Below are 18503 nucleotides of genomic sequence, written 5' to 3'. Positions count from 1 at the left end.
AATCGGATCACACACACACACATCACTCACAATGATGTTCCTTTTTGACTCGATTCTGCCCAATCTGTCCCTGCTTCAACAGCTCCTGTTGGTAACAGGGACCTTCTATGTTTCCTTGAGGCCCACAATCCTTCCCTCTCAATGAGACCCGGGCAACATCTTCCTCAAAGGGGAGACAGACATGGCACTCAATGCTTCTTCTGGACCTTAGGCCCAAAACTGCCCTGCGATCTGCACAAAGTTTCAGATGTCTCCTCATACTTGGCACTGACAGGACCCCTTTGCCGCTGATGTATCACTGCCTTGAAATATGTCAAACACTATCACTGGCTAGCATTTCCTGTGACAACTCTACCAGTACCTGACTCTGAACTTGACTCTCAACCTGACTGACTAAAACAGGAAGTGCTTGCCCTTCTTATCTGATCGAACCCCTCCCAGTGTATGGGCTAATCCCTTGGTGTTAACTATATACTAGCCTGAGCAATGAAACTATATCCCTATGTTTTATAATGACTCCCCTAGAGGACAGACCTCCCCAATCCCCAGTAATGGCCATGTGGCAGAGCCTCCAGGAGAACCGAGACACAAAACAGCCATAAGGATAAAATGCAAAAACTCTATCAAAAACATAGCCATAAAACATTCATATAAAATACTATTCACATTAACGCTTTTTCTTGACCAGATGTCTTCTTCTCGTTCTACCCCCCTACAGCCCCACAGTGCATTGCCCCACACAGTATGATTCCTCCAAACTACATTCCTTTAAAACACAGCATGATGTCATCCAAAGTACATTCCCTCAATACATCATGATTCTTTCCACACAGTAGGATGCCTCCATTGTACATCCCCCACACTCAGTATGATTTCCCCACAGTACATCCCCCTCGCACTGTATGATTTCCTCACAGTACATTCCCCATCACAAAGTATCATGTCCCCACAGTACATTCCCCCCCACACAGTATGATTTCCCCACAGTACATTCCACCTCACACAGTATGGTGTCCCCACAGTACATTCCCCCTCACACAGTATGATGTCCCCACAGTACATTCCCCCCCACATTCAGTATGATTTCCCCACAGTACATTCCCCCTCACACTCAGTATGATTTCCCCACAGTACATTCCCCCTCACACTCAGTATGATGTCCCCACAGTACATTCCCCCACACACAGTATGATTTCCCCACAGTACATTCCCCCACACATTCAGTATGATTTCCCCACAGTACATTCCCCCTCACACAGTATGATGTCCCCACAGTACATTCCCCCTCACAAAGTATCATGTCCCCACAGTACATTCCCCCACACACAGTATGATTTCCCCACACATTCAGTATGATTTCCCCACAGTACATTCCCCCACATATTCAGTATGGTGCCCCACAGTACATTCCCCCTCACGCCGTATGGTGCCCCACAGTACATTCCCCCTCACACAGTATGATGTCCCCACATTACATTCCCCCTCACACAGTATAATGTCCCCACAGTACATTCCCCCTCACACAGTATGATGTCCCCACAGTACATTCCACCTCACACAGTATGATGTCCCCACAGTACATTCCCCCTCACACACAGTATGATGTCCCCACAGTACATTCCCCCTCACACAGTATGATGTCCCCACAGTACATTCCCCCTCACACAGTATGATGTCCCCACAGTACATTCCCCCTCACACCAGTATGATGTCCCCACAGTACATTCCCCCTCACACAGTATGATGTCCCCACAGTACATTCCCCCTCACACACAGTATGATGTCCCCACAGTACATTCCCCCTCACACAGTATGATTTCCCCACAGTACATTCCCCCTCACACAGTATGATTTCCCCACACACAGTATGATTTCCCCACACACAGTATGACTTCCCCACACACAGTATGATTTCCCCACACACAGTATGATGTCCCCACAGTACATTCCCCCTCTCACAGTATGATGCCCCCACAGTACAATCCCCCACACACAGTATGATGTCCCCACAGTACATTCCCCCTCACACAGTATGATGCCCCCACAGTACAATCCCCCACACACAGTATGATGTCCCCACAGTACATTCCCCCTCACACAGTATGATTTCCCTACAGTACATTCCCCCTCACACAGTATGATTTCCCCACACACAGTATGATGTCCCCACAGCACATTCCCCCTCTCACAGTATGATGCCCCCACAGTACAATCCCCCACACACAGTATGATGTCCCCACAGTACATTCCCCCTCACACAGTATGATTTCCCCACACACAGTATGATTTCCCCACACACAGTATGATGTCCCCACAGTACATTCCCCCTCACACAGTATGATGCCCCCACAGTACAATCCCCCACACACAGTATGATGTCCCCACAGTACATTCCCCCACACACAGTATGATTTCCCCACACATTCAGTATGATTTCCCCACAGTACATTCCCCCACATATTCAGTATGGTGCCCCACAGTACATTCCCCCTCACGCCGTATGGTGCCCCCCAGTACATTCCCCCTCACACAGTATGATGTCCCCACAGTACATTCCCCCTCACACAGTATGATGTCCCCACAGTACATTCCACCTCACACAGTATGATGTCCCCACAGTACATTCCCCCTCACACACAGTATGATGTCCCCACAGTACATTCCCCCTCACACAGTATGATGTCCCCACAGTACATTCCCCCTCACACAGTATGATGTCCCCACAGTACATTCCCCCTCACACCAGTATGATGTCCCCACAGTACATTCCCCCTCACACAGTATGATGTCCCCACAGTACATTCCCCCTCACACACAGTATGATGTCCCCACAGTACATTCCCCCTCTCACAGTATGATGCCCCCACAGTACAATCCCCCACACACAGTATGATGTCCCCACAGTACATTCCCCCTCACACAGTATGATGCCCCCACAGTACAATCCCCCACACACAGTATGATGTCCCCACAGTACATTCCCCCTCACACAGTATGATGTCCCCACAGTACATTCCACCTCACACAGTATGATGTCCCCACAGTACATTCCCCCTCACACACAGTATGATGTCCCCACAGTACATTCCCCCTCACACAGTATGATGTCCCCACAGTACATTCCCCCTCACACACAGTATGATGTCCCCACAGTACATTCCCCCTCACACAGTATGATGTCCCCACAGTACATTCCCCCTCACACAGTATGATGTCCCCACAGTACATTCCCCCTCACACACAGTATGATGTCCCCACAGTACATTCCCCCTCACACAGTATGATGTCCCCACAGTACATTCCCCCTCACACAGTATGATTTCCCCACACACAGTATGATTTCCCCACACACAGTATGATTTCCCCACACACAGTATGATGTCCCCACAGTACATTCCCCCTCTCACAGTATGATGCCCCCACAGTACAATCCCCCACACACAGTATGATTTCCCCACACACAGTATGATGTCCCCACAGTACAATCCCCCACACACAGTATGATTTCCCCACACACAGTATGATGTCCCCACAGTACATTCCCCCTCACACAGTATGATTTCCCTACAGTACATTCCCCCTCACACAGTATGATTTCCCCACACACAGTATGATTTCCCCACACATAGTATGATTTCCCCACACACAGTATGATTTCCCCACACACAGTATGATGTCTCCACAGTACATTCCCCCTCTCACAGTATGATGCCCCCACAGTACATTCCCCCTCACACAGTATGATTTCCCCACAGTACATTCCCCCTCACACACAGTATGATGCCTTCACATTTTCCTACATATAGTATTATGCCCCCATAATCCCCTTCACATAGCATAATGCCTCCACAGCTCCCCAATGCAGTAGTATGTCTCCTCAGGGTCAGCTACAGCCCTTGTAGAAAGAAGGATGCCCACCACAGTCCTCTCACAAAACATATGATGCCCGCACAGTCTCCAATACAGCTTTATTTTCCCAACAGTCCAAAAACACAGTACGATACTCCTTAAAGTCCCTCCATCACACACAAAGTTTAGTTGCCCCACAATTCTTCCACACATTTCCAATGCTCCCACACTAGCATCACATGTGCCTATCATATCCCTGCTTGCTGCTCTTGAGTCTTTGTTGCCTGTCTTGGTAGTGCTTGAAAGCCCTGAAAAGACCATCAGGTCATGTGACATGCAAGAGCTTCTGGCTCTACCTAGATGCCAAAAGAGTGCTCTCTTGGTGAATAAGGCCCAGCGTATACAGCAAACTTAGGGCTTTAATGTAATTAACCCCTTCACCCCCGGAGCTTTTTCCGTTTTTTCGTTTTCGTTTTTCACTCCCCTCCTTCCCAGAACCATAACTTTTTTATTTTTCCGTCAATTTGGCCATGTGAGGGCTTATTTTTTGCGGGACGAGATGTACTTTTGAACGATACCATTGGTTTTACCATGCCGTGTAACAGAAAACGGGAAAAAAATTCCAAGTGTGATGAAATTGCAAAAAAAGTGCAATCTCACACTTGTTTTTTGATTGGCTATTTTGCTAGGTTCACCAAATGCTAAAACTGACCTGCCATTATGATTCTCCAGGTCATTACGAGTTCATAGACACCTAACATGTCTAGGTTATTTTTTATCTAAGTGGTGAAAAAAAATTCCAAAGTTTGCTAAAAAAAAAAAAAAAAAAATGCGCGATTTTCCGATACCCGTAGCGTCTCCAATTTTCATGATCTGGGGTCAGGTGAGGGCTTATTTTTTGCGAGCCGAGCTGGCGTTTTTAATGATACAATTTTGGTGTAGATACGTTCTTTTGATCGCCCATTATTACATTTTAATGCAATGTCGCAGCGACCAAAAAACGTAATTTTGGCGTTTTGATTTTTTTTCTCGCTACGCCATTTAGCGGTCAGGTTAATCCTTTGTTTTTATTGATAGATCGGGCGATTCTGAACGCGGCGATACCAAATATGTGTAGGTTTGATTTTTTTTTAATTATTTTATTTTGATTGGGGCGAAAGGGGGGTGATTTGAACTTTTATATTTTTTAAATATTTTTAAACACTTTTTTTTCTTAATTTTGGCATGCTTCAATAGCCTCCATAGGAGGCTAGAAGCATGCACAACTCGATCGGATCACCTCTATGTAGCAGAAATGGTCGTGTACTTTGAGCGCCGACCACAGGGTGGCGCTCAAAGCATTCGGCCATCAACAACCATAGAGGTCTCAAGGAGACCTCTGGTTGTTATGGCGATGTACTGCTGACCCCCGATCATGTGACGGGGGTCAGCAGTGCGAGCATACCCGGCCGCGCGGCCGGGAGCGCTAGTTAAATGCCGCTGTCAGCGCTTGACGGCGGCATTTAACTAGTTAATGGGCGCGGGCGGATCGCGATTCCGCTCGCGCTCATTGCGCGCACATGTCAGCTGTACAAAACAGCTGACATGTCGCGGCTTTAAGGTGGGCTCAGCGCCGGAGCTCACCTTAAAGCAGGGGATCTGCCAGCTGACGTACTATTCCGTAAGCTGGCAGAAAGGGGTTAATAGATCCTTAGAAATTGGAAGCTGATTTTTACCATTTTTCTGTTGATGTCCAAAAAAAGTCCTGGTTAGTGATGAACGAACGTGCTCAGATAAGGGGTCATCCGAGCATGCTTGGGTGCTAACAGAGTGACTTTGGCATGCTCGAATAATATGTTTGTGTCCCCGCAGTTGCATGTCTCATGGCTGTTTGACATTCAATCGAACAACATGTGTTGCGGCTGTCGAACAGACTGGCACATAGTATTCAAGCATGCCAAAGTCACTTGGTTGGCACCCGAGCATACTCATATAACACCTTATCCGATCACGTTCGTTCATCACTAGCTGATGCTGGGCTACAAAAATGTAAAATGACTCCTAGAGTGGTGTTAACAGTAATTGGTACAGACCAAGGGAGACTATCATGTAACCTAAATTATATACGCTTGCCAAGTTTATACAGAATACATTATACAGACTATTCTTTGATCTAAGTGGTGACCGTATAATGCCTCCTCTCACCTGTGGTGGCACTGTAAAGGATTTGTCCACTTGCTGTGAGGTTTCCTGATCGCTAGATCATCCTTTGATCAGAATATCTTCAGGGAACTTGAAAACAAAAAAATAATGTATTTAGTTCTTCAGGGAGAATTTGAATAAAAGAGCACAGATGTAGAAATTGGGGAATAATGTCACAGAGCTGGAAATTTAGCAAATTTCCTGTTTTGATGTTTATAGCAAAAGTTCAGCAAATAGATTGGCAGGACTCTGGTCTAGCGGTCACATTGGTAGTCCATGGCTGTTGGGCTAGAGCTCTGCAGACCTCCTGGAATCCCGAGCAACTCTTGTTTAGAAAACCCAGTGCCCAATGTGGACTCATGGATGAGCTAATCGGAAGAGGTGCTGGGGATATCAGTAGATTGGCCGGGGTCACACTTGCGTGTGCAATGCGAGAAACTCACGTGGGTCTCTCGCATCAATACCCGGCGGCACTCTGGACCGGAGTGTTCAGCTGCATAGAAATACATGTAACCGCACGCTCCGGTCCCGAGTTCCGGTGGCTGTGCCGGGTATTGATGTGCTAGTTTCTCATATTGCACACGCAAGTGTGGCACCGGCCTTAAAAGAAGTAACATGTTCATTCTTTAGGCAAAGTGGAAGCCGCTGACTCTGTATAATAGGTGGTATAGGCAAAAGACGCTGGTGGTGCCAGAGCCACCGCGAAAACAAGCACACAAACACTGGCGTAAAAACGGCAAACGATTTTGTTTTCTTCCTGAAGAGGCTTTGTGATGAAAACTGCAGAAGCTTTCCCATTGGATTAAGGATGTCGTTGGCACTTAGCGGAAACAAAGTTTGTTAGCAGTTTTGAGATTTGGAGGAGGATTTGAAGAGTTTCTGCTCCAAAAACCCAATCATTTGTGGGGGGATTTTTTTTAAAGACACTTTTCTTTTTTGTCTTGAAGCATTTGATAACATTTATTGCATCAAATTCATCAAATCGGCACATGTGGTTCATGAATTTTCAAAAGATGCGACATTTGAAAAAAGATGCATAAATCTACACCACGGAGTCACTGAAGCAATTTGTACCACGTTTTTAGTGATTTCACAACCTGCTTCATCAATGAGACTTATAAAAAAAGTGAATCATGTAAAAACACCATGAATCACCAAACTTTCCCCACAAAGCAGAAAAAAATGCCACAGAAATCAAAGGGGTGAGCACTGAGCACATATAAAATAGGCATAAAAGAAGGGTGGACAGAATAATGAATTGTGCAAAAAAAAAAGCACAAAAACAGGTGCAAAGGCAATGATGATGAGGCCTATGTCTCATGCATGCATTTTGGTTTTTTTTCTTGATTATTTTGTCAAAGAGCTGCGTTTTTGCAAAATGGAGCATGTCACTTCTTTCAGCTTTTTATTTTGCAGCATTTTTCACCTGTTGAAAGCAATGGATAGTGCAAAAACGCAGAAAAAAAAAATGCAGATATCAGCCTTTGCTGCATTTTTGGTGCCAAAACTGATAAGTTAAATCAGATTTTTTTTTTATGCCCTAAACTTTATCAGCATGCACAAGAAACTAATGTACCCTGACAAAACTGCACCCAAAACTAAGCAAAAACCGAAAAAACGCAGCAAAAGCCTAAACAAAACCTGCTTTTTGTAAGCGGCTTAAAATTGGCATTTAAAAAAAAAATCACTGCAAAAATATACCTTAGTACACGTTGCATTTTTGCTGCATTTTTCATCTTTTCCAGTAAAGGTGCTGCTTACAAAAAGCAGGGTTTGCTGTACTTTTTTTTTCCTGCGTTTTTATTGTCTCTTGTGCATATTAGTAAAGTTTAGTGTCCCCCCGGAAAAAAAAAAAAATTCATGATGCAACTTCCTTTAGGATTTTGCACCAAAAGTGAAGCAAAACCTGATACCTGAGTTTTTGCAGTTACCTATTACTTTCTATGGCTGAAAAAATGCTGCAAAAATGTTGAAAAATCACTGAAAGAAGTGACATGTTGCAGTTTGCAAAAACACAGGAGTTTTCCAAATCAGTCAGGGAAAAAAAAACAACGTGTGTGCATGAGATTTCTGAAATATTATAGACTTTGCTGGTACCGGAATACGCAGCTGAAAATTTGCATTGAAAAAAAAGCAGCAAAAACGCAACGTGTGAACAATGTATCATTCTTCCTAAATCCTAATGACCAATCCCTGGACAACACATCTAAAAGAATAGTAATTAGATTTATATATATACTTGCCTTTTTTGGCTTCTTTTTGCCTGTAGTTTAGTTGCTGTGCAATTTTCCTTGGCGGGGGATGTTTCACTTCGCAGCTGTACACACTTCTGAATCAGAGTAATCAGTGAATTGGTGACTGATGGATGTGACATTTCCATATCATTCTACAAAATAACCTCTTAACCCAGCAAAATCCACCGCTAATACTCCTCCGTGTTACGGTTGGGAGAAGCGCAGCTTGTTGTCACTAATCCCACCGACCATGACACTTGGAATCAAGCATGATGACTCCACGAATATCTTCCCCACACAGCATGGAAGCCCAGCTCTGGCCAATGGTTACGGTACATCAGTAAGATATAATTTTTCTTTAACTTATTTAATGAAAATGATTTACGTTACCGCTTGCTCTCAGCTTTTCACGGATTAAGGCTCTATTCACACCTGTGACGGATCCGTCATATCAAAAATCCCAATTGAGCCATCATGGAATCTGTTCAGGGTGCGGTCATGGTCTGTCATTTTATGATAAAGGCATCGAAAGGAAAAAAAAAAAAAGATAATTGCCTTTCCTTACTATAATTATATAATATAAAATAATAATGAATTAAAAAAAATAAATAATATATAATATATTAAAAAATAATAATATAATAATAAAAAATATATATATTTTAATATTATTATTATATTTTAAAAATTATATATATATATATATATATATATATATAATATTATTATTATTATTATTATTATTATTATTATTATTATTATATTTTAAGAAAGAATTATATACATATTTTATGTATATATTTATTTTTATAGGGTCTTGTTCTTCCAGTCCGGAATTTAACAAAATTGCCAAGTACCTTTTTAAGTCAATGTTCACACGTTGCATTTATTTGCAATGTTTTTTTTTCCTGCAGGAAAAAAACCCAGCTCTCTTGAAAATAAAGTTCTTTAAAAGAAAGCTTCTTTTTTCATTATTGATTTTTTCCTTTTTTCCGAATGATGTGCCATTTGTCTACAGTACATGTTTAATAAGGTTAGGTTTTTTTTCCATCAAAAATTGCATGGTTTTGTAGCAATTTTGCACTTTCTCACCACTTGCAATGTGTGGAAAAAAACGCTGCAAAAATTCTGTGAGAATTGACACAACCCAAAACAAACATGAGCATTAGATTTCTGAAATCCCATAGCTATTGCTGGTACTGTAAAAAGCAGTTTTTAATTTTCATTAAAAAAAAAAAAAAGGGGTGAATATTGCCTTTTCTGTATGCAGCTCATATGAAGATCTATGTATCTCCATGGTTACAGACTACAAAATAAAAGAATAACAATGTCGTCTGACTGCACTCAGGATCTCTTCCATATGTCACTTCTTGCTAATCTACTGAATGCACATTAGCAGGTGCAATGTGTGGATTTTGCCGTGAGACATGCAGCCCTGGGGACTCTTAACATAATTTTCGAGCATGCCAAAGACACTCGGTTAAGATCCGAGCATGCCCAGATAACACCTTATCCCAGCACGTTCGCTCAAACCAGGAATAAGTCTGTATATGTGACTACAGTATGACCGATGCGTCACACACAGGACGGACCGACATTGTTTCTTGACCCTAAATGCATGCGGTAGTGCGCTGTACTTACAGCCATTTTACGTTTTTCGAGCACTTAAGACCATATTACTCTGATTCCATTTCGGTGAATGACAGATTGGTATAAATGCATGTTTTTCTTTATTCACTGTCACCTCACCTAAACCCCTGATGATTTTCTTGCTTCTTTTTTCAAGTTAATTTACATCCACTAAGTGCTGCTTAGTAACCAGGGAAATGCAGCTGCAAAGAATTTTTTCCTTTTTATTCTTTGCTATTGATGTTGTTTTTCTTTTTGACAGGCAAGTATTTGGTGCGAACGTCCATCATAAACCGTTTTATTTCATTTTTTTTTTTTCAATATTAAATAGAATAATTTTTTTTTTCTTGCTTATCTGCGTTTAAAGATCTTGTGGAGCAATTTTTTTGGTGTGTTTTATTCCCATTGACTTCTATGGGGAGATTTAAAAAAATATTTATGGAAAAAATGGCAGTTATGCTTTGAAGTGAGAAAATAGTTTTTCTGCACTTGCGAGTGCAATGCGAGAAACTCGCGCATCAATACCCGGCACTGCCGCCGGCACTCGGACCGAAACGTACTGCTGCATGTATTTCTATGCAGCCGCACACTCCGGTCCCGAGTGCCGGCGGCAGTGCCGGGTATTGATGCGCGAGTTTCTCGCATTGAACTCAAAAGTATGACCCCGGCCTAATTCTACGTTGTCTCCGAGTCAGTGGGTGCTGCTATAATGTCTCCCATATGCAGCGCACAGAGACACAAGGGATTCCCACTATCCTGTTTCCATGTAGCACATGTTCAGGAGCAGCAGCAGCATGTTGTACAGAAGTACTGAGCAGTGTACCTGGGAAGTCAGCACTGTGGTGATAAACCCTTAATATAAGCAGCACTGTCTCTGTGCCTCCTGGCTCGCATTCACTCTACATATGCAGCTGTAATCTGATTCCTCAGTGAGCTGGAAGTCCATCTTGTCTTGTGTAAGATGGATTCTAGTGAATTCAGAGTATATGATAAGTTGAGGAGGCAGTGGGAAGGAGAAGTGACTCATAAGTGGAGTAAGAAACCTATTTCTAAGATAATATATTACAAAGATTCTGATATTGCCTGACAAAGCAGCACATGGTGTGAAATGATTGTAGGCTGTCTGTGCTGTTTCTTATGCCATCACTAAAAGCAGATGAGCGAGTGCTGTGGATTATTTTTTTTTACCATTGGAATAGACATTGAAATGCACCATCCTAGGCAAGTCAGGAGACCTTGTCCTAGACCGCTGCCTATTTTGCCTAGCCTTACTGCCAGACCTGGATAGCATCCTACTAGGAAGATAATTTGGAGCCTAGAATTCCCATTACTTAGAATGTTTCATATATTGCTATACTTACTGGTACTACTGTATAATCAGACTGTAAAACGTCAATTCTCAATCTTACAGGCCTGATATTTTATGCATTTAGAGGTTAGAAGATCAAAAATCTTGCATGTCTCGGCTCACGAAGTGACACCACGCTGTTCTGAGGTTCTTCAAACTGTTCCTTTCACTTGACTAGTGCGGGAAGTTCTCATCACCCATTGATGTGCCTCGCGCTCTTATTTTTCTTTTTGTATCACCGTTATCTCAAAAGATGTTTTTAGATCTTTTAATACTATTTCTACCTTTTTCATTTGCAGCTACATAAAAGAACTATTCACGATTTAACACTATGTTACGGAATATATTATAATTGGAAAGTGGAAAAAAATCCTTTTAAAATGTGTATCTAGGGAAAGTTTCTTTTTAATCAACAGTTTTTTTGCAAAAAATAAAAAATAAAATAAAATAAAACACTCCTGGCTTTCAAGATTTAGAGTTCAGATGTTTTGGAAATTACATACATTAGGGAGATCTAATAGAAGGGTGGTCCCTCATTCAGGAGCCTCATTACAGGGGGTTTTCAAATTCAGAATAATGAATTAAATCAGCCAAAGTGGACATCAGTTACATAGAGCGATGTCTCTGAGTCACTGGGCACATTCATACATTTCATGAAAAGTCTATTGATTTAGATTAAACCGTGTAATTCTTTATTTCTCCTCTAGGAGTGCTGTAGGGGAATAGAACACTTGCTGATCACTGGTGGTTACAGCAGAAAGACAACTTGGAATTTTCCTTTTTAAAGGCTCATATTAGTGGTTTTCTGATGACGCAATACCAAAATATAGGTAATAATGGATGCCATGATGTATAACGAATCATATATTAGCCCTATGGTAGAGAATTGAGAAATTTGTTAAAGTGAACCTGACCGCTGATGCATTCCGCCCGATCCTTGGCAGCGTGTGTCAGACACTGGCTGTATGAGAACTTAATTCTGGAAATAGATGTGGGAGATGGATGCAAGTGGAACACTCTCAAACCATACATTTATAGCATATCCTTTAGGGTAAGGTCACACAGAATTTTTGGGAAGCTGAAAATTCCAACAAGTTATTTTTTTTTAAAAGGAATCTACTGCAAGAAATGCTCCTACATTATTATTTTTTTGGAGGCCTTTTTTTTTTTTTTAACTTGAAGCATTTCCTAATATAGTTTGGAAAAGCTTTTCGAAATGTTTTGTCTTGACAGCGTCAACTGTGGAGCAACTTCCAATCCACATTCAAGGAGTGACCTACCCAGTGTCGGACTGGGGTGCCAAGGGCCCACCAGTGACATTGACTTTGGGGGCCCACTTTTCACCTGCATACAAACATTATACTGCCTTCATTCACAAATTTACCTATATCTCTATATAATAATAGATTGGGTCGTTTGGTTAATGAGTGATGAGATGCTGCTTTATTTCTGTACAGAGTCAATCATGCGAATTATGAAGGCACTGCCCATACAATGGGGTTGCGGGCCCAGATCTGCACAAGGACCCACCGGGGGATTCCCCCTGTTACCCTATGGGCCAGTCCGAGCCTGGACATACCCCTTCCCTTTTTTTTTTTTTTTCCCCCCACAGCAAGGTTTTAAAAGCTCATTGAAAAAGAAATCTTAAATACTTATGAACAGCAATGGAGATTTTCCATTGTATTGAATAGGAAGGGTTTTAGAGTAAGACTGTGGAGCAGATCTGCTACAAAATCCTCCACAGAAAACTCTGCATGAACCTAGCCTGACATGCTACTTCTTTGAATCAGATTACACAATTTTTACACTGTCATGTGCTAAACACAGTGCGGAAGAAAACCTTCAGGAAAAAAAAATTGGGGAAAAAGAGAGAGCGCATTTTGCTTGAAAAACTCATCCAAGTTTTCAGCCTACGAAAAACCAAGTGACCCTAGCTTAACATGCCGTAAGTGCTTTTGATTGGAACAGACCTTTAATTGGTTGAACTCAACCCTTAAAAAAAAAACTGTGTCTTTTACGCGTATATTCCAAAAAGACATATCCTCTGTGGAAATTCCAGAGTGGCAAAATTGTGGTGGATTTTACCCTTAGTCTGGGGTCACACTTGCGAGTGCAATGCGAGAAACTTGAGCCTCAATACCCGGCACTGCTGCCGGCACTCGGGACCGGAGCGTTCAGCTGCACAGAAATACATGCGGCTGAACGCTTCGGTACCTAGTGCTGGCGGCAGTGCTGGGTATTGAGGTGAAAGACTTGCGCGAGTTTCTCGCATCACACTCGCAAGTGTGACCCCGGCCTTAGTAGTACACTACATATTTTGTTCTCCAACTTATGCCCCGGCTCATTTCTTTGGTTTTGCTGTAGTTTCTTGTACTTTGTACAAACATTGATGTGCAGATTTTCCCAGTGCCTTGTCCATTAGTAAGGCAATACGTGGCAGTGCAGCACAGACCCATTTAAGTAATGAAGATGCCATGATTTTTTTTATTTTTTTTATTAACAAGAATGTTTTCTTGCTTCCTGCAGAATCCTATGGCAATGTCAAGAGTTTCACGCAATCAATTAAGTTTTGAGAACAGCATGACTTTGTAAATTCGCTTTTCTAAGTAATGGCACTTGATCCTGAACTCTTGAAAATCAGTATCATTTAACCTTTTCGTGACATTGACTTTGTTATTCCTCGCTGGTTAAATAATGTATTCTGCTTGTTTTTCTTTCTAGGTTGCCATTGCTTGAAGGGTCTTCATAATGAAAAAAGAACAATGACATCTCAAGCAGATCTCTAGATGCTGAGATAGACATCCTAATCCTCGTTTTTAATATTATTCCTAATCATTTTTTTTTCCTGTCTGGGACTACAATACAGCACAGCTATGTATGGAAGTGCTCGTACAATCACTAATTTGGAAGGCAGTCCTTCCAGATCGCCTCGTTTGCCAAGATCACCTCGTTTGGGCCATAGACGAACAAGCAGTGGAGGGGGAGCAGGTAAAACGCTGTCAATGGAGAACATTCAGTCTCTTAATGCAGCCTATGCAACGTCTGGACCCATGTACTTGAGTGACCATGAGGGTGTGGCGTCTACAGCTTTTCCGAAAGGAACCATGACTCTTGGAAGGGCTACGAATAGAGCTGTCTATGGTGGAAGAGTCACAGCCATGGGAAGCAGTCCAAATATTGCCTCTGCTGGTCTTTCACACACAGATGTCTTGTCCTACACTGACCATATAGGCTTGACCAGCTCTGCTCATCACCACCACCATCATCACCAGATTCCTTCTATGTTAAGACAGGTGAGAGACAACACCATGCTTGATCTTCAGGTTCAACTGAAGGACCTACAGAGGGAAAATGAGCTGCTAAGAAAAGAGCTGGACATTAAAGACAGCAAACTTGGATCTTCCATGAACAGTATTAAAACATTTTGGAGCCCAGAGCTCAAGAAGGAAAGAGTCCTCCGAAAGGAGGAGGCTGCAAGGATGTCCGTCCTGAAGGAGCAAATGAGGGTGTCTCACGAGGAAAATCAGGTATTTTTCTTGAATGCGGGTTGTAGAAGAGTCGTTTTTGAGATTAACATGGGGCATTTTCATTTTAATAATTTAGAGTGAAGAATAAGATACATTTCCCTTTTATGTTATTCTCTGTTGAATGCAGAAGTGTGAGCTGTAAGTTACGATACCTTTTTTTAATTAATTTTTTTGTAGGAAAGTGTAAATAGTGACAGCTTTACATTTTTACTTGAAGAAGTTGTTTGATGTTAAACTGCGTGAAATTAACTCCTTGCATAATTTTTTTTAGAATCTGCCAATCGTCCAAAACAGAGCTATATAAAAAAAGCATGCTTAGTAGGAGTTCTCAGTAGTAGCCCATAGGGACATCTTATTTTTTTCCACCTTTTCTATTTAAGGGTAAAGTCCAACTTTGCAATCATGCTTTCAATTTGGCTTATTTTGTGCACCCGGCACTCCCGCCAATCAGCTGTTATCTGTAACGATGGCAGACGGCAAGAAATACCTACTTGCGGAGCCGGCCGTCTACTTGTACTGGCCGGGGTTTGGTATTTGACATCTGCCTCCTATTGATTTGTATAGAAGGCAGATGTGCAGTACTCTATGGCAGCCACTATAAGTAGACGGCCAATTTCGCAAGTAAGTACTCCTGGCCAGCGGCTGTCTCCACTGATAACAGCTGATCGACAGGGGTGCCGGATCCCGGCTGATCAGACATTGATGACCTATCCAAAGGATAGGCCGTCAGTGTAAAAGTACTGGATAACCTCTTTAACTATGGAGATGTATAAGCCTGCATGGCAGCAGCAAACAAAATGTATTACGATTGTTTTCAAAGTTACCTACATTTTTTCTTTTAGATACTGGCACAATAATAAAAAATGAGTTTTCATTAAATGGGACCAGTCTCCAGGTCAACATTGGACAGTTTTTCCTCTGCCACTTTTTGTATCTTTAACAGATCTAGAGATATGGGCATTTTTATTTGGTGCTGATTTGCATGCTCTTCATAAATGGGCATTGCTCACAGGATCCTCTGGGGCGTGTCTTAAGGCTACTCTGCATACATAACCTATGAGTACCACCCCCTTGGTAAAGGCCATACAAATTTGCACTAAAAAGGCGCATATCTCTGGAACTGTACGGCGGATTTTAAGAAAACAAAAAGCGGCATACGATGGGGTGCGTAGGGGTTAAGATGAGAGCAGGAAATGGGGCTACATTTGACCTGGTGACATGTCTTCTTTAAAGGGCTTGCTTCTTTAAAGTTTGTTTTTAAATGCTGGGAATGCTTTAAAAAAAAACAAAAAAACCTGTTTAATCTGTGCCGATCCAGGATCTGCACTGTTTAACACTCTGACTGCTGCAGCCAATCACTAGGCTGAGCGGTGACATCTGCATGTATGGCAAGAGACCACTGATTCCAGTGATTGACTATGGCTTTGAGGTAAGCATACGATCAGCTGCAGGGAATTAAGCGGAGACTAGCAGAGACCAGGAGAGTGGTGCAGGATTAAAGGGGTTGTCTGACATAAAGTGACTGCAGACTTGCAGCCTAAGGCTGCGTGTCCACGCTCAGGATGGCCGGCGGTATCGGCGCAGCGGCGAAGCCGCTCAGCGCTAAGCCCCGCCCCCTTTCTGGGACGCGATCATGCCGGATGTGTACTGTACACATCCGGGATCATTGCACCCCTCGCCATAGGGCCCTGCGTCACCGCAGGTAGCACGGACATGCTGCGATCTGAAAAGACGCGCAGCATGTCCGGAGTCGCAGGGCCGCCGCGTGCGGGTTTCCACGCATAGTGGACACAGGATTTCACAAAATCCCCTCCACTATGCTGGAACATCTGGACGCTGCGTGTTTGACGCTGCAGCGTCAATCACGCAGCATTTACTTACCGTGGACACTCACCCTAAGGCCGGATAACCCCTTGAAATAAGTTTTAAGAAATTTAACAATATTTTTTTACCCCATCTTCTACCTGACCATGTAAGTGAAAGCATTTATTTTCAATAATGATACATTGATAGATGAGAAAATATATATTTTTATCCATACCGCAAATTACATTTCTACATGATAAATCAATTTGACTGATGCCGTTGTATAATTTCCTTCCTGGAAATCAGTATAGAAATTAGCAAACCTATCTGTATCTGCCCAGTAGTAGTTGCATCTTCTCACACTTTATTTCTTTTCTTTTTAATATAAGATGATTTAGGCACTTATTTCTTATCCTTATTTTCATTTTTATATATGATACTTTGGCATCAGATTCATCAACATAAGAAAAATAAATAAATTTAGAGCTTACTCTATTTACAACCTTTTTTTTTGTTTGTTTGCAATGTGTTAATTATCTGCTGTAGTAATTTATTATAACAAACTATATCTCAGGTGATAGGGTAATACATCACTGTGAGCTAGTTATTATAACGTGAATACATTAATTTTTATGCATTTAAAATGGGTTATGTTCAGGCCGTGAATTGGTTTTTGGATAGTTCTTACCTGGTAAAGTGAAGTGTTGTGAATTCTGTTTTTGGCTCCCTCTGGTGGCTACTGGTGGTACTGGTTGACTTTGGTCTTGTGTTTCCAGTGCACCTGTTTTCATCAGGAAATTGGGAGTTTCCTATTTAGTCTGGCTTCTCAGTCACTCTAGTGCCGGCAATCAATGTTACCAGAGCATCTCTGTTGCTTGCTACCTGCTCCAAGTCTGCAATTCAGCTAAGTTGAAATCTTTGGCTTTTTGTGTTTGTTTTGTCCAGCATGCATTTATATTTCTCGTGCTGCTGGAAGCTCTAGTGATCTGAAATTACTACTCCGGTGTCATGAGTTGATAACGGAGTTAAGGTAGTTTCAGGATGGCTGCTTAGGGTTTTGAGGTAACCGCGAAGTCCTCTTTTGTATTTTCATCTATCTAGTCAGAGGGCCTCACTTTGCTGAATCTATATTCATACTGCGTTTGTGTTTTCCTCTTACCTAACCGTTATTACATGTGGGGGGCTACTATAACTTTTGGGGTTTCCCTGGAGGCAAGCCAGGTCTGTGTATTCCTCTTATAGGGGTAGTTAGCTCTCCGGCTGGCGCGAGGTGTCTAGGGATACAACGTAGGCACACCCCCTGGCTACTTTTATTTGCGTGTTAGGTTCAGCATTGCGGATACCTGAGATACCATCTTCCTAGAGCTGGTCCGTTTTTGCCCATGTCCCTGCCATTGGGAATCATGACAGTGAAGGTTGCGTTGTAGAAAAACTCAAGAGAATTCATCGAAGGGGTTAGGTCAGATTTAAAGAAGCACTCCTCCTCCCATCAAAATTTGTATCGTCTTTATATATTGCAGTCATCATATTATATAGCACTCTATACTTACAATTGCTCATTTTGCCTTTCTGCTTAGCTAATTCTTCTCTTTTACAATAGTCCATTAGGTATGACATTTAATTAAAAATAGAGTAGCTGAATCCTCCTAAGCTCTATACAGAAACAGGAAGTCCCCCCCCCCGAGTCATCATAAGAACTACATTTCTACATCACTGAAAAGTCTATGGGGGGAGGGAAGGAGAGCAGAGCAGCCAGGTCAGGAGTTGAAGAGGGGAATGACTCATGCAGGGAAAAGAGACTTTATGTTTCTTTATGGAGCTTATAAGGATACAGATAGTTTATAATCATGTGATGTCATAGACCTAATGGAATGGAAAATAATTAGCTGGGTAGAAAGGCAACATGAGCAATTGTAAGTACACAGTGAT

At 42.2% G+C, this 18503-nt stretch overlaps 1 protein-coding gene across 3 annotated transcripts in view; it reads left to right on the top strand.

The window, feature by feature from the left end:
- ERC2 (ELKS/RAB6-interacting/CAST family member 2) overlaps positions 1-18503 on the top strand; it is a 1115226-nt gene that overhangs the window by 24193 nt on the left and 1072530 nt on the right. For all 3 annotated transcript variants that reach the window (XM_077278496.1, XM_077278495.1, XM_077278494.1), the window contains exon 2: positions 13963-14768. In XM_077278496.1, coding sequence (XP_077134611.1) covers positions 14115-14768 — 654 coding nt within the window. In that variant the 5' untranslated portion in view covers positions 13963-14114. The remainder of the gene's footprint in view (positions 1-13962; positions 14769-18503) is intronic.

The sequence above is a fragment of the Ranitomeya variabilis genome, chromosome 8 (assembly GCF_051348905.1).
Source record: "Ranitomeya variabilis isolate aRanVar5 chromosome 8, aRanVar5.hap1, whole genome shotgun sequence".
NCBI lineage: Eukaryota > Metazoa > Chordata > Amphibia > Anura > Dendrobatidae > Ranitomeya > Ranitomeya variabilis.
This window is presented reverse-complemented; position numbering and strand designations above follow the sequence as displayed.